General features: G+C 45.3%; 1 protein-coding gene across 1 annotated transcript; it reads left to right on the top strand.

Annotated features, from left to right (window-relative positions):
* The first annotated feature begins 430 nt into the window (after positions 1–430).
* Positions 431–22140, top strand: LOC105419147 (von Willebrand factor A domain-containing protein 7-like). The gene is made up of 20 exons (XM_029850647.1): positions 431–707; positions 1130–1334; positions 1526–1627; positions 1706–1730; positions 1805–1890; positions 2105–2198; positions 2299–2427; positions 2515–2701; positions 2798–2967; positions 3132–3244; positions 3469–3585; positions 3697–3894; positions 3979–4114; positions 4185–4337; positions 4806–4898; positions 5011–5120; positions 5293–5457; positions 5766–5855; positions 20840–21046; positions 21360–22140. The coding sequence occupies exons 2-20, from the start codon at positions 1161–1163 to the stop codon at positions 21885–21887; spliced, it is 2877 nt and encodes a 958-aa protein (XP_029706507.1). The 5' UTR covers positions 431–707; positions 1130–1160; the 3' UTR covers positions 21888–22140.

Genomic DNA, 22140 nt, shown 5'->3' with positions numbered 1-22140 from the left:
CGATGTTTGTTTAACACTTTCAGCCTGACTGTCTCCCCTGATTACAATTATCCAAACAACAGTTATGTCAAGGAAGGGTCAACTGACTACTTATTGTTTTTACTCTTGCTAATGATTACCTATATTATCCTTAACTTCTAAACTAACTGTAACAGAAAACAGAAACATATACAAAAAGCAAACACAATTCTCTTCAAAAGTCAGAAACATGAGTTGATTAAAAAAAAAAAAACACACAAAAAAAAGAGAAACCGCAGGAGATGAACACTACAACCGTCATGAGACGACTGATGCTGGCACAGATATAACATGTGGAAACATCTGGAACTGGAGGGAAGCCAGAGCCGGCCTTTTAAGGAGAGCTGATTGGTGATTGGCTGCAGCTGGTCCAGGTGCTTCCTCCAATCTCCTGCCCAGGTGAGCGTAATAAGAGCGACAGGTGGGGGAGAGAACAAAAGCAGGGATCTGGACACACAGGAAACTCGGACCCTGGCAGGGAGACACACACCTGCACACACCTGCACACACCTGCACACACCTGCACACACCTGCACACGAACGCACACGAACGCACACGAACGCACCATTTGCTCGCGAATCGTGACTGCAAGAGAAAAAATAAGGGTACCTGTGTATTGTCAGCAGAAACACATCAGCGTCTACCTGTGTGAGCAAAACTGGTGCGAGGCGCACAACAACGCACACAGGTGAGAGAGATTTCAAGTTTTTTATATTTACTTTTCAAGGTGGTCAATTTAATAAAAAAAAAAAAAAAAAAAAAGGAAAGAAAATTCAACTTTCAAAAGTTCTGAGTGAGTGGATGCGTTGAGACGGCAAACTGCTGTCTAAATCCAGTCCACAGTCTCCATGGCAACTAAAATAGAAAGCGCCACACACAGAGAGATGATATCTAATCCAATCACAAGGTTGTTTTGTTGAGGAAACTGTTAATTGTTGGATTAAAAAGTTGAAAGTAACGTCAGCCACTTTCAACCCATTGCTGTAAAAAATTAAACTGAGTCACATCTTTACTTCCTTCTATCTCTTCATCTTGCTCCCCTGAGGTTTATTTTCCACTTGGTTAACGTCCAGTCATCTCCTCTTCACTTTGTTTCCTGTTGTGTCGCAGTGAGAACCGCGAGTCCGCCACAGGTGCAGATATGCTGCTGGTGTTGATGTTTGTCCTCCTGCCGGGCTTCCTTCACGGCTTCAAACCCCTCCTCTCACCTGGATCCATCTCTCACCGTGTGATCACCCAGAGGGCCATCCTCAGGAAGACTGCAGAAGTATGCCGAGACATCGCTGCATCAGCACGACGGAACTTCACTCTGACTGTGAGTTGGACACAAGTGGGTTTTTGTTTATTGATGGGTTGTCCCGCCACTCAAAGGTGGCCAGTCATTTTAAATTCCTTAGATGAATATCATCAGTTTAGGACCTCTGGACTGGAAATATTCTGGTGTGGAATCCATACTGGAACTTTGATGGCAGGGACACCTGTGTTTGTGTCTTCGATTGTCTTCAGATTGACGACAGACTGTCGGCTGGAGATGTGAAGAGGGCCTGCTATGCAGGTGCCTCCTCTTCTTTCCGCTCTACCGTCGGCTTCCACCTCTCCATCGCAGAGGTATACTTAAGCAACGCAGCAGTGGACCTTGTTTTTATGTTGAGTGCCAGGCATCATTTTGATAATGAGACGTTTCAGGCAGGACGGGATATCATCACAGCAGGTCGGTATCATAGCTGGTTTTTAACGAAAACCGCCCGACTGCTTCCTGTTCATGCGGACTTTCCTTTTCTTGAGGTATGAAGTCAGTAGACGAGAGCGTGCAGCTGGAGAACTTCGTTACTGGAAGATTGACTCTTGGGGCAATATTTCACACCCTGCAGGTGAGATTTCACGTTTCGGTTTGAACGTTAAAGTGAGGCCATTTTAGTGTGGGTTAAGTTTTATTTTTTATTTTTTTTAAAGTTTAGGTTAAGGTTAAGTGGAGGGGTAGGGTAGGGGGTTAGGGAGGTAGCCATAAAAGTGTGTGTGTTGGAGAATATGCACTGTCAAAAGAAACAAATAGTAATGAAAGTAGTTGCTGTTCTTTGTTTTAAGGACTTCTACAGCCACAGCAACTGGGTGGAGTTGGGGAACAACATTTCTTACGGTGCTCTGATCAATTCCGAGCAGACTCTCGACACGCTGGCAGGTCAGATGTGCCGCTCGCCGTTGTGTTACCTGAACGAGGATGTGGCAGCACATTTATCTGATGGTGCATGCTGATACTCCCTGTGTTGCCTTCACTGCAGACATAAATACTACAACCTGTAGAAACTGCAACGGGGACAACTGTGAGGACAATATCCTGCCTGAGCTGCTGGAGCAAGGACTGCTGACTTCGGGGTACTTCAGTCTCTCCTCCTCAAAAAAGCCTCCAGGTAATTTAAAGACATCTGCTGCATCTTTTGAACAAAGCATGACTGTGTGACAGTGCGCCAAACACAAATCTCCCCACTGGCTGTAAGGCAAATGCAGCCATGGTGGGTCACTCGACAGGACAAGCAGAACTGACCCTGTGGGGGGCATCAATAAGGACACAGTTAAATCCAGCCACGGCTCGCTCCACCCCAAGGCGGCCGATTTGGCTGTTCTCGCTACGATGGACCTGCTGGAGGAGCTCAGAGTCGCTGTGGGAGACAGGAGATTCCTGCAGTAAGAAGCTACACAACAGAACGTGTCCCGGGTCCATTCTCCTTGTGGGCCAGTGCCAGATGATCTAACGTCACCATCCTCTGTCCTCTCTTGCAGGTTGATGGGTCTCTCCCAGGCTTCTGCGCTCTGTTTTGTCCTCAACACCACAGGCAGCATGAGCAATGACATCGCCAAAGCTAAACGAGTGTCTTTAGACATTATTGATCGCAAGCAAGGAACCGAGCAGGAGCCTTCTGCCTACATCCTGGTACCCTTCAACGACCCAGGTGCTGCCACGGCTGCAGATCGTGACTGTTGACCTCTGTCCGCACATCTGTGAACGTCACATGACATGGCAGCTCATTAAAGTGTTATTATTATTATTATTATTATTATTATTATTATTATTATTATTATTATTATACACATTTTTTGTCATTTACTTTGACAGATTTTGGACCCTTGATAAGGACAACAAATGCTGATGTCTTCAAAGAGAGCATCAAAAAACTGACTGCAACAGGTGGTGGAGATGCTCCAGAGATGAGCTTGTCTGGACTGCAGGTGAGTGAGTATCGTTAAATTAGATACTTTATAGATGGCTCATTAGCTCGATATTCATGGTTCAGGCAGCCAACAGCACATCTTAAAAGGTCCGATTTATTTGGTATTATGGCCTGAAAATAAAAATCTCTAGATTTTATTTTTTATGAACACAGATATTTGTGGTGTAGAAACTTTATGATAGGCACCTTTTTTTCTTTTCTGTTCACATCTGGGACTGACAGCTGGCTCTGACAGCAGCTCCGCCCTCCTCTGAGATCTTTGTTTTTACGGATGCTCCAGCTAAAGATGCTTACCTGAAAAGCACCGTGACGGCTCTGATCGAGAGCTCCAAGTCTGTGGTACGACAGCTCATGTTCAATCTCACTGGGATCCACAGGGTGGTTCTTAGTAACTGCTCAGTCCTCACTAAAGCTTATTCTCAAGCGGCCTTTCTTATCTTTACATTATAGGTGAATTTCATGATAACAGATGTCCCTCGAAGGGTCTCCAGAAGCCCTCGGGGTGAAAATTCGCCCACAATGAGACTGTCAGACGTGCGGCTGTACTACGACCTAGCTCAGGCCTCTGGGGGACAGGTTGTTCAGGTCTCCAAGTCAGACCTCCCTCTGGCAACAGGAATAATAGAAGATTCCTCGGCCGGGGCTGTGGTGCGTGCACGTGAAGCAGACCGGGGCGGAACACCATCCTATTGGATGCAGCAGGTTGATAACGATTGCGTTTCTGTCTTCCAGGTGACAGTTTTTCAGGTCGTACGGAACCCCGGGAGGCCCGACCAGTTTACTTTCACCGTCGACAGCTCTTTAATCAACGTGACCATCTACATCACAGGATTCCCGCCCCTCACCTTTAACCTGACTGACCCCTCAGGTGGCGTCTCCCGTCGCCCGAGGTTTCCCAACATGTCAGCGTTGATCACATGTTCCCGTCTGGTTCGCAGGAGTGACCCAGAGCTCCGGTCAGTCCAGCGGTCCGCTGGCCTCCATCAGCGCGGCTGGAAATCTGCATCGGTTAAGGATCCATCCCGGCGGTCAGACAGGATCCTGGAAGATCCAGGTGGATTCGTTTAACAGCTATTCTGTCAAGGTCACAGGTCAGTGGCAGCGCGCGTCTGGAGCTTTGTTTTCGTTCAGCTCTTCTCACGTCCAGGTGAAGGTGTTGAGTTTTGAATGTTTGCTGCGGGAGTCATTGCTCTACTTCTGCCATTTTTGTGGTTGACAGACCAGACTGGTTGGACCAGTGCAACCATTGCTGCTGCCATTTAAAGTGAAACTAAAACGAAAATGAAATGACATCATTAGCAATAATAACACTGTTAATTGGAACAGGGAGAGAATGCTAGTGCCTGGAACCAGACTTTAAAACCATACATTTAGGTCATATTTTGGGTTGTGAGTTCCGGGGAGGAAGTGGGGGGGGGGGGGGGGGGTCTGATATGGAGAAGTGCTGTATTGTATTGTTGAGGGAAGCTGGGCGTCCCAAGCACCAAAATAGCACTGATGCAATCGCCATCTTTAGATTTTAATGCTGACATAACTCAGATTTTTGTGTGTGTTGCTAGGTCAAAGTTCTGTGAACTTTATTTTTTATCTTGTGGATGCTCGTGAAGGCCCCCATGGAGATCTCAGTTTAAAGAATGGACGTCCTCTCTCAGGTCAGACTCTCATATCAAATATACACACCAACTCTACACTACATTGTTGGAACAGTTTATGGACTCAACATGTAACTATGTTTTGTTTTTTCTTTTTTGTCATCAATCTCAGGCGGTAATATGAGTCTTCTGGTCATTGTCACAGAAAGCGACAAAGTAAAGGTCACAGAGGTCACTCTGGTTGACAGTTCAAGTGAAACGGACGTCAATGGGACACTGCAGGCACGTCTCAAGCCATAAAAACAATCCTTGCCTCTCAATGTCCTGTTTATCAATTCCCAAGCTGGCATAGGTTGATGTTTTCCTCTTCTGATGAAGACCATATTGTTGACATGTGATGGTTCGATGTAATAAATAAATAAATGTCACTCCAATTTCTGCCTGTGCTCTCCAGCCACTGGACAGTGGCACCTTCCTGGTGACATTCACTGATGTTCCCTCTGGAGAATATGTGGTCCACCTGAGGGGCGAGGACAACAGCTCCACTTCTAGGTCAACGCCAGCCATCTTCCAGAGACAGGCCTCCACACAGATCAAGACCTCTGGCATCACTCTGACTGTGAGCTCAGTTTTCCTGCTGGACCGAACTGTTCACTTATCATGTCGGCACCTTTTCTCAAATCGGGCTCTATTTCCAAATCTTCATTAGGACCTTTTTTTGTAAATGAGTACTGCAAATGCATCCCAAAGCTACTATCTTAGCTCGCTGTGTAATGTTAGCAAAATTTGAAATATCCTCATTTATTAATTCTCATCTTCATCACACGACCTAGATGGACAGATCTCTCAAACGTGCATATCCGCAACAACACATAGTAAAAAAACATGTCTGAGCTTGGTTCCGCTCAACTTTCTTGTCTTTTTCAGGCCCAAGCGGACACCACTAGCATAGAACCAGGAGCGAGCGTTTCAGTCCAGTTCACAGTCACCACGACCTCCACCTCACTCACCGTGAAGGCTACCAATGACCGCAGCTACACTTTACTGTCGCCCAGTTCCATCAACGTAGCAGCGGGCAGCGGGGGCACAGCAAACGGCATTGTGAACATGACGGTACCAGCCGGGGCCTCATCTGGAACAGATGTGACTCTCATCATTGAAGTCCAAAACGCTGCCGGCACAGACATCAACTATGCTGTGCTCCGGTTTGTAGTAGCTGCCAAGGTATTATATGTTATTTTAAATATAAAAATATATATATCTAGACTGGTTATGGTGAAACTTCTTGTCTGCTTTTAACCTCTCCCTTCAATAGCAGATGTCAGCGAGCAACAATGGTTTGTGTCTCTGCAGGTGTGAGCTAATAACAGTCGTCTCTAGATGCGAGTCTTGGCTCCCACAGCATTCTTCTGTTTGATTTAGGACTTTTCCTACCTAACCTGCCTCAAAACCACAATTTCCTCAATGTTTTCATTGTTTCTCGTGATTAAGCTGTCTGTTTTTGTCTTTTTTCCCCTTCGTGGTGTTTTTCTGTATCCAGGCAACTGATGTCACCCGCCCTGTGTGTCAGGTAGTCAGCTTATCAACGAGCTGTTACTCATCTTTGACATACTGTGCGTCGGCTCACTGGGAGTTCATCGCTAATTTCACCGATGGCATCAACGGGACGGGCATTAGAACAGTCACCATCCGAAAGGGAAATGGCACCCTGAATATCAGCAGTGCGGTCGGAGCAGGAGGGGAAAACATAACCGTGGCCACCTACAACGCTTCTTGCTGTTCAGACCGTGTAGAGCTGGCTGCAGTAGACCGAGCAGGAAACGTGGGGAGGTGTGTGGGATCGGCCAAGCAGAGCAGCACCAGCACAGTGGCCCCTGTGACCCCAGCTGCGTCTCCAATGCAGGGCCCAATCTGAGCAGATCTCTCTGGTTGTAGATAACTGTTTCAGCCTTTCTCCTTTGGTATGTGAAGTAGCTTTAAAACGTTACATTCATCTTTTCTTTGTTGGTTCTGCTGTTTTCTGTGTACAGTGATCCCTCGCTATATCGCGTTTCATCTTTCACGGCTTCGCTGCTTCACGGATTTTTTTTTTTTTTTTTTTTTTATGCGAGTCGTTCATTGCAGTTCTCAAATATAATCGAAGGTGGCATATCAGTTTATAAAAATCTTCTTGCTCAGAAAAAGAGAGCGCCAACAACTACCCATAACAATGTCCTTCTCTCGGAGAAAGACTCCTGCGCCTTCAGTAGAAACAGACGCTCCAGCGGAGCGGAGTCAGGACGAAGAGGCACAGCTGGGACTGGGAAATACGCGAGTGACAATGTTTCCAACCTTGTATTACTAGATTAAAATTGTTTTAAACAAATTCTGGGCTTTAAAACAGGTTTTGATTTTTGGTTTCATTCTATAGTTTAGTATTGCATTGTAAAATAATAAAAAAATAAAATAAAGCTGACTACTTCACGGATTTCACTTTTCGCGTGTTATTTTTGGAACGCAACTCCGAGGGATCACTATACATGAACAAATGTGCACGTTTCGGTTTATATCCCCCAATGATTCATCCATAAACAGTGAATTATATTGTTTTCACTTAAAAGCAGTTTTTAGAATTCCCTGTATGTTGATCCACTTCAGTTACTCTTTGACCTTCTCTTCATGGATACATGGACGAATAACGACACAGTTCTGATGACTAGTGAACTTTATTCCTCTACATCAGAAAAAGTCAAACAAGCATGACAACCAAGAACCAACTGAATGTGTAAAAGCAGTAAAAATGTAGCAAATACAGTGAAGAATAACCTGGAATATGGAACAGCGGGACCAAGGACTCTCTGACGCAACAGGCTAAGGCTAAAAGAACCAGGCAGGGCTGATCTGGACTTCCCTCAGTGAGCTTCTGCTCATGAGATGGATCCTGGTGATCAGGAGAAAACACAACAGCTTGGCCTAACTTAGTCATGGGGGGGGGGGGGTGAAAATCTTGGTCCGTTTCTCCAACCAAACAATGATTTAGATCCTTAAACCATACAGAAACCACAAAAATAGAGATAATTACTACTTAATAACTCAAAAGACAACTAAAGAGCCACTGAAGAGCTTCGCAAGAAAACATCAAAAACAACCACTAAGAATCCACATTGTCATGTTGATTTTGAACTTCTGTACAAATATTTTCTCTCCTGCGCGGTCACCGCGGCGACCGGAGGGTCAAAAGTGCATTGCCATGATGAGGAATCTTCGAGAAGAGCGAATTTAGCTGCGTTCGCTCCCGTCGAAAGATGACTTTACCATTAGACTTCAACACGTCTGCGATCTGAAACAAAACACCAGAGAAGATCCACCTGACTCTAAAACACAACATCAGGAAAAAAAACCACCTATTCATCAGCTGAAGTATTTACAATTACTACAATGTTACTCTTTTAAACAGAGTAGAAGTTTATGTCACACCACTTATTTTGCATGTTTTTTAAGCCCACTATAGATCCACCACACCCCTGCATCTCTGTTTTCCTGATAAAGGGTTATTATGTCAACTATAGAGGGCCAACAACTGTTCCAACACCACCGGAGTCTCCAAAGGCAAAGACGAAAGCTACAGTTCCAGATTAAAAGCTACAGCACTTTGATTTGAAGACGATTTAGCAAAACCTGTGTGAAACTCGACGCCGTCGTAACAACATAATTGTATATTATGGCAAAATCTCTCCGACCATCTCTGTGACCTCACTTTAAAGGGCTTAAAGGGCTTCGTAATCTCAGACAAACAAACGACGCTGTCAAAAAAAAGGGGCAACGGTGGCAAAAACGAAGCGAGTTGCAAAAGAAAACATAATCAGTGGAGAAAAAAGTGTTTCTTACCGAAGCCTTATTAAGAATGTGAGAAAGACACTTTTTTTAAACACAAATGGGGATACTGTCTGCCGACCAAATACGCGAGTGGTGCGTTTCCATACTGAACCAGTAGGTGGTGCTAATATCTCACATTTCCTCTGATGTCGCAGAACGGCCTCGAAAACACTTAAACGTGTGTAAAAAAAACAGTCGAAGTAGTTTCTTTTTTGTATAAACTGGTCCACTTCCTGATTCTTTTCCCTCCTGTCTTATTGTGGGTGGCAGCAGAAGTGATGCTGTGGGATGGGAAGAGCGAGGAGGAAGAGAGAGAGAGATGCAGGGGAACCAGGCAAAGAAAGAGAGCAGCACGAGAAGGTAGTAGTAAAGAGAGGAAACTGCACAATCCTTTCACCTACCAGTATTTTTCTCTATATAAAAACACATTTGTTGCTGCGTAGACTGCTTACACTGCGGGCCTGAGGAGTTCTGTTTGGCTCGGCGCCGTGTTTCATACCCAGCTGACTCAGAGCTTTGGGCTTCAGAATCGTGGTCATAACGACATGATCAAAATGATCTGCCGTGCTCATGTCTAATTCACACAGAACGATGCAGAATCAGGTGGAAATGAAGAAAAAGCAGCCGTTTGATTGAGGATTGAGAACAGGGAGCGGACCTGATCTCTCTTCTAGCACAGTACACTCACATTGTCATTGATGCCTTTGTTGTCCTCGTATTTTGTCTCTATGTGGATGGAAAACTTGGGCAGTAATGAGCACTGCGGATGAAATATTTCAGAATAATGAATCAAATGCACTGAATACATCAAATCTCATCCATCGCTGACTGAAAAAATAAAACACTAACAGTGGAAACTCCCTATTTCTCAATCCGAAACATAAAGTTTGCAACAAATATGTAATTATATGAAACCTTCAATTGGTCGGTGACGTCAAACTGTGAAAAGGTTGAGGAGAGATGTCACTTACTGTATATTCTGCAGATCATCGCAGGGGTTCAAGAGACGTCCGCAAACAATACAAATGGAACACGAGAGAACCGCAGTTAGTTTACACAGAGGTTTCAAACTGCCACGACTATAAATCAGAAAAACTGCACACGTCCAATTCCAGAGTAGAGAATCGAATAGCAGAGGATAGAAATGGTCCAAAACACGAGACAGTAGCAGTTGAGGAGACTCCCTCTTCCCTTCCAGTTTAGGCTTTTCCTAAAGCAAATTTACAAGGTGACTCTCTGCCTACCTGTGATGGTGTGGGGTAGTAGTTCCACGCCTTCTCTGTCACGTAGAAGATTTTAGGAACCACTGCTCGAGCCCAACTGGGTAATTTACTGCAGAGTCAAGTCAGACAGAGATGTATGAGCAAATATTCATGTGTCTACTTGTACCACCACTACGACAACTGTACTACTGTAACCTTCTATGATATGCAACCTTGTCTCAGGTTGGTTTTTTTTAAGTTCTTCATAATTTGGTTTTATTTTTTCTATTGTTGAGGACAAATCAAGTTTTTTCATTTGAAGACAATGTAACATCATCACCAGTAACTTAAGAGACATGTGTTGATCTGTAAGAAGTAGAGCAAAGCAACTGTAACTTCAGTTTTTCAAGCAAAATACTTGTGGTTTACACCGATGACATGAGACGTCGGCGGAAACGAAATGTTCCCGTTTATAGCGGACGTCGTCTGATGGTCAACTCTGAACTCGCTATGCAAATAACAGAGCCTCTATCGTGACCTTAAATGGAAGCCTGAACTAGAATTGTGGAAGCTTGGTGTAGACTCATAAGGCTGTGCTCCCTAATTCTGATGCAACATTTTGGCGGTTTAATGGAAAACACAATTTATTTTTCAGCCTTTAAAGGAAAGGGAACAGTAAAGATCCATCAATCCATCATTACAGTAACACCATGTATTCGCCATTAACTATCTTACAGAATAAGGTCACAACTGCTTGGTAATAAATCATGAAGCATCAATATGCTGCTTATACACGTGTTAATAAGCAGGTAGTTAATGGTGAATATGTTTTCCTTTTTTCTAATCTTGGCCACAGGGGGGCTCTAGACTCCATGTCAATCATCACCAGGTCAGAGGCAGGAATCCTCCGGATCCTGGACAGGTCACTACAGGGCACCGTTCACACATACACTCAACCCTGGGGGTGTCTCCAATCAATCTGATGTCCTTATCTTTGGACTTTGGGAGGAAACCCACACGGATCTGGGATTGAACCTAGACCCTTCTGGCTATGAGGCGACTCAGCCGACCAGCCAATGTGTATTTACTTTACTTGTAAGTCATTTAACAGAACACAAATAAGCGTGTCCAGGCATTTTTACTCAGGTTTCTGTTTCCATTTGAAAAGGACACCATCTGCTGACGAGCCAGTCGACAAACAGGTCGGTGGTAGCGGCTGCAGATCAGCACCATTGTTGTTGTCAGCGGGTAACGTCTCGCGGGCGGGGGCAACCCACCGGTTTCTGATCCCTGCAGCAGCCGCAGGCAGGAACAGCAGTCAGCAATTACATTCACGAGTGTTGCATATTCAGATTGAAGTGTAATGCAGCTTCATCGTTTGTTCCAGTATATATTTACAGGCAAATGCCACTACGGTGATTATAGAAAGGGTCAAATGTGTTCTCTTACTTGCGCAGGTTCCTGAGGCCACCAGAGCAGGAGGAACGGGTCATTAAATAATAGAAAAGCCATCAGCAGCAACACACAAAGGGTCGCTAAACTTTTCCAATTGCCAAACTGGATGTGCCTGAAAGAAACAAATGCGGGTTTGAAAAGGAAAACACAGCTTTGGCTCTGTACAATCCTGTTTCTGTCATTTCGACTCTAGTTGCCGGTCAAACTCTGACCTGACTGGCTGAGACAACAAGAGGAAGAAGAACTGAACAATAAAGCCTAATTCACCCCACATTTACGGTACTTGTCCTCTACCAACATCACATCAGTACATCCTGATCACTTTAGCTTTCCTGTGCAGCGTATCACTTATTCTGAGTTTCCTCAGCAGCGTCATGATCAGAATCAGAATCAGAACCAGGGTACTTTATTGATCCCTTTAGGGGGTGTCCATTAGGGAAATTAGCATCTCCCCAAAGAAACGTACAGCGCTGTTTAAAAAAAAACAGCGCTGGTTTTGTCAGTCACAGCGGGCGGGAGATTCTCCATGCGGCAACACTGGTCGTTCCAGTTTGGTAGCACACACCCGTATTAAATAATGCTACGTAATTTAAAAGCACTTATAGCAAGGGAAGAGCGCAGCAAACCCATTTTGCTACAACAAACCATTGCCATGGCCGCACCGACAGTGTGGTGAGCTGCAACTAACATATTTAGTAATGATTTAAAGAGAGTGACTTTGTGTGTGAGTGTGTTTACGTGTGTGTCGGGGGGTAAAAGAGTGACATAAACACTGTTGCTGCTCCATCCTAGTGTCTCAAACCAGGACATTTGATGTTTTCACAAGCTGCTGGCTTGATTACTTTAATGCTGTGTACACTGGCGTTAACCGGCCTCTTTCCCGTCTCCAGTTGCTTCAACGCCGTGTTCCACGCTTTCTAACGCAGACATCAAGACGGTATAATCCCCATTCTGCGTTCTGTCTGCTGCCTCCAGGTATGATTTACTGTTTCTATGAGTGCAAATAACAGACATCACAGAGTTCTGTAGTGGATGACGCATCATTTTTACTGTGTTCCAGATTCATTATGCCTGCCAGCGACAGGGAAACATGCCAGAGGAGATCTTTGTCTACATGCGCCATTACTGCAATTGTCTTTTTAAGTGCACTGCTGATCTTTGCTGTTTTACATAGCAGCTGGCACTATCTCCTTGGACAGGTATTCTCTTCACGGAATTAGGTTGTATAAGTGTAACTTGAAGTATCACGAACGGCCAAATGCTATAACAGACGTTCCTGATGCAGGATGATCAGGATCCAGACCTGGATCTGAATCCCGATGCCTGTACGTCCAAGGTCATAGTCACAGCAGACCGGTCGAGGATATGGAACGCCAGCATGAACTTCAGCCAAGCCTGGAGCAATGCAGAGCAAAAAGCTACAACTCCTGAGCACCGTTACATGCAGAAACAGCATTCAGTCGCCATATACATGTACACACAAGCTGTGAGGCGGCCGGGGGGGACCGTCCTTACGGCTGCGGAGGGTCCTGAAAAACAACTCACCTCTGAATCTCAACCCCTTTTCGCTTATCTAAGCGAAGCCATTCAGATTCTGAAACACAGTCAGAGGTTGTGCCACACGACAAGTTACCCTTCAGACCCCTCCTTGAATCTGAACACGTCCGGAAAACTGCTGCGCTTCGGCACGTTTGTCCTCGGCTCTGATGGGTGTCGTCGGAGGGGAAACACGTGTTTCCAGGTCCACACGTGTTTCGGCGTTGATATAAGTCACTACTCAGCATTGGAAGAGGACGGCCAGGTGTTGATTCCCCCTTACGAGGTTTTCAAAGTCACCCACGTCTCCTCGGATCCCCGGAGGGGCGAGTTCACCCACAAACTGGAGAGCAACCTCAACTGTGTTTATGACAGGGCGAGTGAGTCGCTCCATCCAATTATAGTCAATGAGTCCTGGGTGATGTTTGGCATCACCTTTATGGTGATTGTGTTCCTTTTCTTACCTTCTGTGATTTTTAAGGTGTTAAAAAAATGAGAGCTTAAAATCTTGAGATGGGCTTTATAATGGAAGGCTTCGCGGGCCAGTTTGGTGTTCTGATGCCAAAGACATTTAATTTACGCAGGATGTGCGTAGCATGATTTGCTTCGTTGAGAAAAAACATACGGTAAATTGTTGGATCGCTATACGCTAAAATGTGTCACTGCTGATCCGCGTGTTCTTCGAATGAAGACTTCAAGAAGAAAAACGACAATTTCTCTCTGTAAAATGTATTTAGCAAATAGAAGCGATTCAAGATACAAATATCACGGAGCTCCGGGCCAGTTCAAAACCCTACAATAACAAAGTTAATTGTCTTGACCCAGTCTTTTATGGAAACACATAGGCAAATTACTGATGCTAATCCAGTCCTATGTTGTATTCTGATTGGATGACCTCGTCTTCTTCTTCCAGTTCCATTTGATGCTGGCATCGTCCTTGTTCTCCATTGTTTTTAACTGTTTCACACATAGCCAGATCAAAGTTCACATTCTTCCTGCAGATAAATCAACACCACTAAACTATGCTGTCCAGTTTTACGATGTTTGTTTAACACTTTCAGCCTGACTGTCTCCCCTGATTACAATTATCCAAACAACAGTTATGTCAAGGGAGGGTCAACTGACTACTTATTGTTTTTACTCTTGCTAATGATTACCTATATTATTCTTAACTTCTAAACTAACTGTAACAGAAAACAGAAACATATCAAAAAGCAAACACAATTCTCTTCAAAAGTCGGAAACATGAGTTGATTAAACCCCCCCCCCCCCCCCCAAAAAAAAGAGAAACCGCAGGAGATGAACACTACCACTGTCATGAGACAACTGATGCTGGCACAGATATAACATGTGGAAACATCTGGAACTGGAGGGAAGCCAGAGCCGGCCTTTTAAGGAGAGCTGATTGGTGATTGGCTGCAGCTGGTTCAGGTGCTTCCTCCAGTCTCCTGCCCAGGTGAGTGTAATAAGAGCGACAGGTGGGGGAGAGAACAAAAGCAGGGATCTGGACACACAGGAAACCTCGGACCCTGGCAGGGAGACACACACACGCACGCGCGCACGCACACACACACACACCTGCACACGAACGCACCATTTGCTCACACAATTAGTCTGCAATCAAGCCAATGCAGGTTTTTGAGAGAAAACATTTCTTTTTTTTTAAAAAAACAAAACAAAAACATTCATGTCATGTGGATTTGTTTTAGTTTAAGAACTACAGGATGATTTTATTACGCTGCTCGAAATTGTGGTGGAAAACATTATAATAAGCGTTTTCTCTTCCTGATGGGGTGCTGACCCCAGAAAATGTATGTCCCAGTACACACACACACACACACACACACACACACACAGCATCCCGAGGATCACGAAAGGAAAGGAAAGGAAAGGAAAGGAAAGGAAAGGAAAGGAAAGGAAAGGAAAGGAAAGGAAAGACAACTTCATGGACTTCACACTCCAGTGATCATCAAGTTCACCTTTGCTCTGTAACTGTGCGCACGCACGTGTGTGTGTGTGTGCATGTCCTTACTGTATGTTGATAACTGAGGAATGTATCTTTACAATTTAATCTTAAACACATTCTTCTGTAATTTCATGACGCAGCTCAATAGCTGGACTCTATGTTGAGATGCAGACTTATTTCAACTTGTTTCTTATTTCAAGAAATCATTTATTTCAACACAATATAAGAAAATACAAACAAGATCCAGCGATATTAACTTGCTTATTCACCAACGAACTACTCGGTTACATATTTAAATACTTTGGGTTCTGCCATGAAGAGTGTTTCTTGAGAAAGAGAGACAGAGGGCCAGATATGCTGGATTCTTTTCCAGCACAGCGAATCGTGACTGCAAGAGAAAAAATAAGGCTACCTGTGTATTGTCAGCAGAAACACATCAGCGTCTACCTGTGTGAGCAAAACTGGAGCGAGGCGCACAACAACGCACACAGGTGAGAGAGATTTCAAGTTTTTTATATTTACTTTTCAAGGTGGTCAATTAAAAAAAAGGAAAGAAAATTCAACTTTCAAAAGTTCTGAGTGAGTGGATGCGTTGAGACAGCAAACTGCTGTCTAAATCCAGTCCACAGTCTCCATGGCAACTAAAATAGAAAGCGCCACACACAGAGAGATGATATCTAATCCAATCACAAGGTTGTTTTGTTGAGGAAACTGTTAATTGTTGGATTAAAAAGTTGAAAGTAACGTCAGCCACTTTCACTTTCAACCCATTGCTGTAAAAAAAATTAAACTGAGTCACATCTTTACTTCCTTCTACCTCTTTGTCCCTCTCCCCTGAGGTTTATTTTCCACTTGGTTAACGTCCAGTCATCTCCTCTTCACTTTGTTTCCTGTTGTGTCGCAGTGAGGACCGCAAGTCCGCCACAGGTGCAGATATGCTGCTGGTGTTGATGTTTGTCCTCCTGCCGGGCTTCCTTCACGGCTTCATACCCCTCCTCTCACCTGGATCCATCTCTCACCGTGTGATCACCCAGAGGGCCATCCTCAGGAAGACTGCCGAAGTATGCCGAGACATCGCTGCATCAGCAGGACGGGACTTCACTCTGACTGTGAGTTGGACACGAGTGGGTTTTTGTTTATTGATGGGTTGTCCCGCCATTCAAAGGTGGCCAGTCATTTTAAATTCCTTAGATGAATATCATCAGTTTAGGACCTCTGGACTGGAAATATTCTGGTGTGGAATCCATACTGGAACTTTAATGGCAGGGACACCTGTGTTTGTGTCTTCGATTGTCTTCAGATTGACGACAGCCTGTCGGCTGGAGATGTGGAGAGGGCCTGCTATGCAGGTGCCTCCTCTTCTTTCCTCTCTACCGTCGGCTTCCACCTCTCCATCGCAGATGTATACTTAAGAAACGCAGAAGTGGACTATGTTTTTGTGTTGAGTGCCAGGCATCATTTTGATGATGAGACATTTCAGGCAGGACGGGATATCATCACAGCAGGTCGGTATCATAGCTGGTTTTTAACGAAAACCGCCCGACTGCTTCCTGTTCATGCGGACTTTCCTTTTCTTGAGGTATGAAGTCAGTAGACGAGAGCGTGCAGCTGGAGAACTTCGTTGCTGGAAGATTGATTCTTGGGGCAATATTTCACACCCTGCAGGTGAGATTTCACGTTTCGGGCTCCTGTGTTCAAGTTTGAACATTAAAGTGAGGCCATTTTAGTGTGGGTTAAGTTTTTTTGTTTTGTTTTTTTAAAGTTTAGGTTAAGGTTAAGTGGAGGGGTAGGGTAGGGGGTTGGGGAGATAGCCATAAAAGTGTGTGTGTTGGAGAATATGCACTGTCAAAAGAAACAAATAGTAATGAAAGTAGTTGCTGTTCTTTGTTTTAAGGACTTCTACAGCCACAGCAACTGGGTGGAGTTGGGGAACAACATTCCTTACGGTGCTCTGATCAATTCCGAGCAGACTCTCGACACGCTGGCAGGTCAGATGTGCCGCGAGCCGTTGTTTTACCTGAATGAGGATGTGGCAGCACATTTATCTGATGGTGCATGCTGATACTCCCTGTGTTGCCTTCACTGCAGACATAAATACTCCAACCTGTAGAAACTGCAAAGGGGACAACTGTGAGGACAATGTCCTGCCTGAGCTGCTGGAGCAAGGACTGCTGACTTCAGGGTACTTCAGTCTCTTCTCCTCAAAAAAGCCTCCAGGTAATTTAAAGACATCTGCTGCATCTTTTGAACAAAGCGTGACTTTGTGACAGTGCGCCAAACACAAATCTCCCCACTGGCTGTAAGGCAAATGCAGCCATGGTGGGTTCTTCGACAGGACAAGCAGAACTGACCCTGTGGGGGGCATCAATAAGGACACAGTTAAATCCAGCCACGGCTCGCTCCACCCCAAGGCGGCCGATTTGGCTGTTCTCGCTACGATGGACCTGCTGGAGGAGCTCAGAGTCGCTGTGGGAGACAGGAGATTCCTGCAGTAAGAAGCTACACAACAGAACGTGTCCCGGGTCCATTCTCCTCGTGGGCCAGTGCCAGATGATCTAACGTCACCATCCTCTGTCCTCTCTTGCAGGTTGATGGGTCTCTCCCAGGCTTCTGCGCTCTGTTTTGTCATCGACACCACAGGCAGCATGAGCGATGACATCGCCGAAGCTAAACGAGTGTCTTTAGACATTATTGATCGCAAGCAAGGAACCGAGCAGGAGCCTTCTGCCTACATCCTGGTACCCTTCAACGACCCAGGTGCTGCAGATCGTGACTGTTGACCTCCATCAGCACGTCTGTGAACGTCACATGAAATGGCAGCTCATTAAAGTGTTATTATTATACACATTTTTTGTCATTTACTTTGACAGATTTTGGACCCTTGATAAGGACAACAAATGCTGATGTCTTCAAAGAGAGCATCAAAAAACTGACTGCAACAGGTGGTGGAGACGCTCCAGAGTTGAGCTTGTCTGGACTGCAGGTGAGTCAGTCAGTCAGTCAGTCAGTCAGTCAGTCAGTCAGTCAGTCAGTCAGTCAGTCAGTCAGTCAGTCTGTCTGTCTGTCTGTCTGTCTGTCTGTCTGCCTGCCTGCCTGCCTGCCTGCCTGCCTGTCTGTCTGTCTGTCTGTCTGCCTGCCTGCCTGCCTGCCTGCCTGTCTGTCTGTCTGTCTGTCTGTCTGTCTAAAACAACATTTTAAGACATACCTGAGCACATGCCTTTTACAAATGTCCCAAATAACAATTTAAAGGACAAATACATCTCGAGGATGATGACTTTAATTTACTTATTAACATAATTGCAACCACACTGGTATAATAACGCCACACTGCAACTCATTTCAATAATATGAAAATAAAACCTTCAAAAGCATCTCCATATCGTTAAATTAGATACTTTATAGATGGCTCATTAGCTCGATATTCATGGTTCAGGCAGCCAACAGCACATCTTAAAAGGTCCGACTTATTTGGTATTATGGCCTGAAAATAAAAATCTCTGGATTTTATTTTTTATGAACACAGATATTTGTGGTGTAGAAACTTTATGATGGGCATGTTTTTTTTCTTTTCTGGTCACATCTGGGACTGACAGCTGGCTCTGACAGCAGCTCCGCCCTCCTCTGAGATCTTTGTTTTTACGGATGCTCCAGCTAAAGATGCTTACCTGAAAAGCACCGTGACGGCTCTGATCGAGAGCTCCAAGTCTGTGGTACGACAGCTCATGTTCAATCTCACTGGGATCCACAGGGTGGTTCTTAGTAACTGCTCAGTCCTCACTAAAGCTTATTCTCAAGCGGCCTTTCTTATCTTTACATTATAGGTGAATTTCATGATAACAGATGTCCTTCGAAGGGTCTCCAGAAGCCCTCAGGGTGAAAATTCACCCACAATGAGACTGTCAGACGTGCGGCTGTACTACGACCTAGCTCAAGCCTCTGGGGGACAGGCTGTTCAGGTCTCCAAGTCGGACCTCCCTCTGGCAACAGGAATAATAGAAGATTCCTCGGCCGGGGCTGTGGTGCGTGCACGTGAAGCAGACCGGGGCGGAACACCATCCTATTGGATGCAGCAGGTTGATAACAATTGCGTTTCTGTCTTCCAGGTGACAGTTTTTCAGGTCGTACGGAACCCCGGGAGGCCCGACCAGTTTACTTTCACCGTCGACAGCTCTTTAATCAACGTGACCATCTACATCACAGGATTCCCGCCCCTCACCTTTAACCTGACTGACCCCTCAGGTGGCGTCTCCCGTCGCCCAAGGTCACTTTCTCAACATGTCAGCGTTGATCACATGTTCCCGTCTGGTTCGCAGGAGTGACCCAGAGCTCCGGTCAGTCCAGCGGTCCGCTGGCCTCCATCAGCGCAGCTGGAAATCTGCATCGGTTAAGGATCCATCCCGGTGGTCGGACAGGATCCTGGAAGATCCAGGTGGATTCGTTTAACAGCTATTCTGTCAAGGTCACAGGTCAGTGGCAGCGCGCGTCTGGAGCTTTGTTTTCGTTCAGCTCTTCTCACGTCCAGGTGAAGGTGTTGAGTTTTGAATGTTTGCTGCGGGAGTCATTGCTCTACTTCTGCCATTTTTGTGGTTGACAGACCAGACTGGTTGGACCAGTGCAACCATTGCTGCTGCCATTTAAAGTGAAACTAAAACGAAAATGAAATAACATCATTAGCAATAATAACACATTTAATTGGAACAGGGAGAGAATGCTAGCGCCTGGAACCAGACTTTAAAATCATACATTTAGGTCATATTTTGGGTTGTGAGTTCCGGGGAGGGGGGGGGGGGGGGGGTCTGATATGGAGAAGTGCTGTATTGTATTGTTGAGGGCAGCTGGGCGTCCCGAGCACCAAAATAGCACTGATGCAATCGCCATCTTGATTTGAATGCTGACATAACTCAGATTTTTGTGTGTGTTGCTAGGTCAAAGTTCTGTGAACTTTATTTTTTATCTTGTGGATGCTCGTGAAGGCCCCCATGGAGATCTCAGTTTAAAGGATGGACGTCCTCTCTCAGGTCAGACTCTCATATCAAATATACACACCAACTCTACACTACATTGTTTGAACAGTTTATGGACTCAACATGTAACTATGTTTTGTTTTTTCTTCTCTTTTGTCATCAATCTCAGGCGGTAATATGAGTCTTCTGGTCACTGTCACAGAAAGCGACAAAGTAAAGGTCACAGAGGTCACTCTGGTTGACAGTTCAAGTCAAACGGACGTCAATGGGACACTGCAGGCACGTCTCAAGCCATAAAAACAAAATCCTTGCCTCTCAATGTCCTGTTTATCAATTCCCAAGCTGGCATAGGTTGATGTTTTCCTCTTCTGATGAAGACCTTATGGTTGACATGTGATGGTTCGATGTAATAAATAAATAAATGTCACTCCAATTTCTGCCTGTGCTCTCCAGCCACTGGACAGTGGCACCTTCCTGGTGACATTCACTGATGTTCCCTCTGGAGAATATGTGGTCCACCTGAGGGGCGAGGACAACAGCTCCACTTCTAGGTCAACGCCAGCCATCTTCCAGAGACAGGCCTCCACACAGATCAAGACCTCTGGCATCACTCTGACTGTGAGCTCAGTTTTCCTGCTGGACCGAACTGTTCACTTATCATGTCGGCACCTTTTCTCAAATCGGGCTCTATTTCCAAATCTTCATTAGGACCTTTTTTTGTAAATGAGTACTGCAAATGCATCCCAAAGCTACTATCTTAGCTCGCTGTGTAATGTTAGCAAAATTTGAAATATCCTCCTTTATTAATTCTCATCATCATCACACGGCCCAGATGCACAGACCTCTCAAACACATGGTAAAAAAAACATGTCTGAGCTTGGTTCCACTCAACTTTCTTGTCTTTTTCAGGCCCAAGCGGACACCACTAGCATGGAACCAGGAGCGAGCGTTTCAGTCCAGTTCACAGTCACCATGACCTCCACCGGAACCGGCAGCTCTGCTGTGGAGACACTCACCGTGAAGGCTACCAATGACCGCAGCTACACTTTACTGTCGCCCAGTTCCATCAACGTAGCAGCGGGCAGTGGGGGCACAGCAAACGGCACTGTGAACATGACGGTACCAGCCGGGGCCTCATCTGGAACAGATGTGACTCTCACCATTGAAGTCCAAGACGCTGCCGGCACAGACATCAACTACGCTGTGCTCCGGTTTTTAGTAGCTGCCAAGGTATTATGTTATTTTAAATACAAAAATATATATCTAGACTGGTTATGGTGAAACTTCTTGTCTGCTTTTAACCTCTCCCTTCAATAGCAGACGTCAGCGAGCAACAATGGTTTGTGTCTCTGCAGGTGTGAGCTAATAACAGTCGTCTCTAGATGCGAGTCTTGGCTCCCACAGCATTCTTCTGTTTGATTTAGGACTTTTCCTACCTAACCTGCCTCGAAACCACAATTTCCTCAATGTTTTCATTGTTTCTTGTGATTAAGCTGTCTGTTTTTGTCTTTTTTCCCCTTTCATGGTGTTTTTCTGTATCCAGGCAACTGATGTCACCCGCCCTGTGTGTCAGGTAGTCAGCTTATCAACGAGCTGTAACTCATCTTTGACATACTGTGCGTCGGCTCACTGGGAGTTCATCGCTAATTTCACCGATGGCATCAATGGGACGGGCATTAGAACAGTCACCGTCCAAAAGGGAAATGGCACCCTGAATATCAGCAGCGCGGTCGGAGCAGGAGGGGAAAACATAACCGTGGCCACCTACAGCGCTTCTTGCTGTTCAGACAGTGTAGAGCTGGCTGCAGTAGACCGAGCAGGAAATGTGGGGAGGTGTGTGGGATCGGCCAGCACCAGCACCAGCAGCAGCACCAGCACCAGCAGCACCAGCAGCACCAGCACCAGTAGCAGCACCAGCACCAGCACCAGCACCAGCACCAGTAGCACCAGCAGCACCAGCACAGTGGCCCCTGTGACCCCAGCTGCTGTCTCCAATGCAGGGCCCAATCTGAGCAGATCTCTCTGGTTGTGGATAACTGTTTCAGCCTTTCTCCTTTGGGATGTGAAGTAGCTTTAAAATGTTACGTTCATCTTTTCTTTGTTGGTTCTGCTGTTTTCTGTGTACATGAACAAATGTGCACGTTTCGGTTTATATCCCCCAATGATTCATCCATAAACAGTGAATTATATTGTTTTCACTTAAAAGCAGTTTTTAGAATTCCTTGTATGTTGATCCACTTCAGTTACTCTTTGACCTTCTCTTCACATAATCCGATCCAATTAAATAAAGTCTGCTTGGAATTAATTAAAATCTGATCAACAAA

The sequence above is a fragment of the Takifugu rubripes genome, chromosome 17 (assembly GCF_901000725.2).
Source record: "Takifugu rubripes chromosome 17, fTakRub1.2, whole genome shotgun sequence".
Lineage (NCBI taxonomy): Eukaryota > Metazoa > Chordata > Actinopteri > Tetraodontiformes > Tetraodontidae > Takifugu > Takifugu rubripes.
The sequence above is the reverse complement of the archived record's forward strand: the minus strand, read 5'-3'. Positions and strand labels throughout refer to the sequence as shown.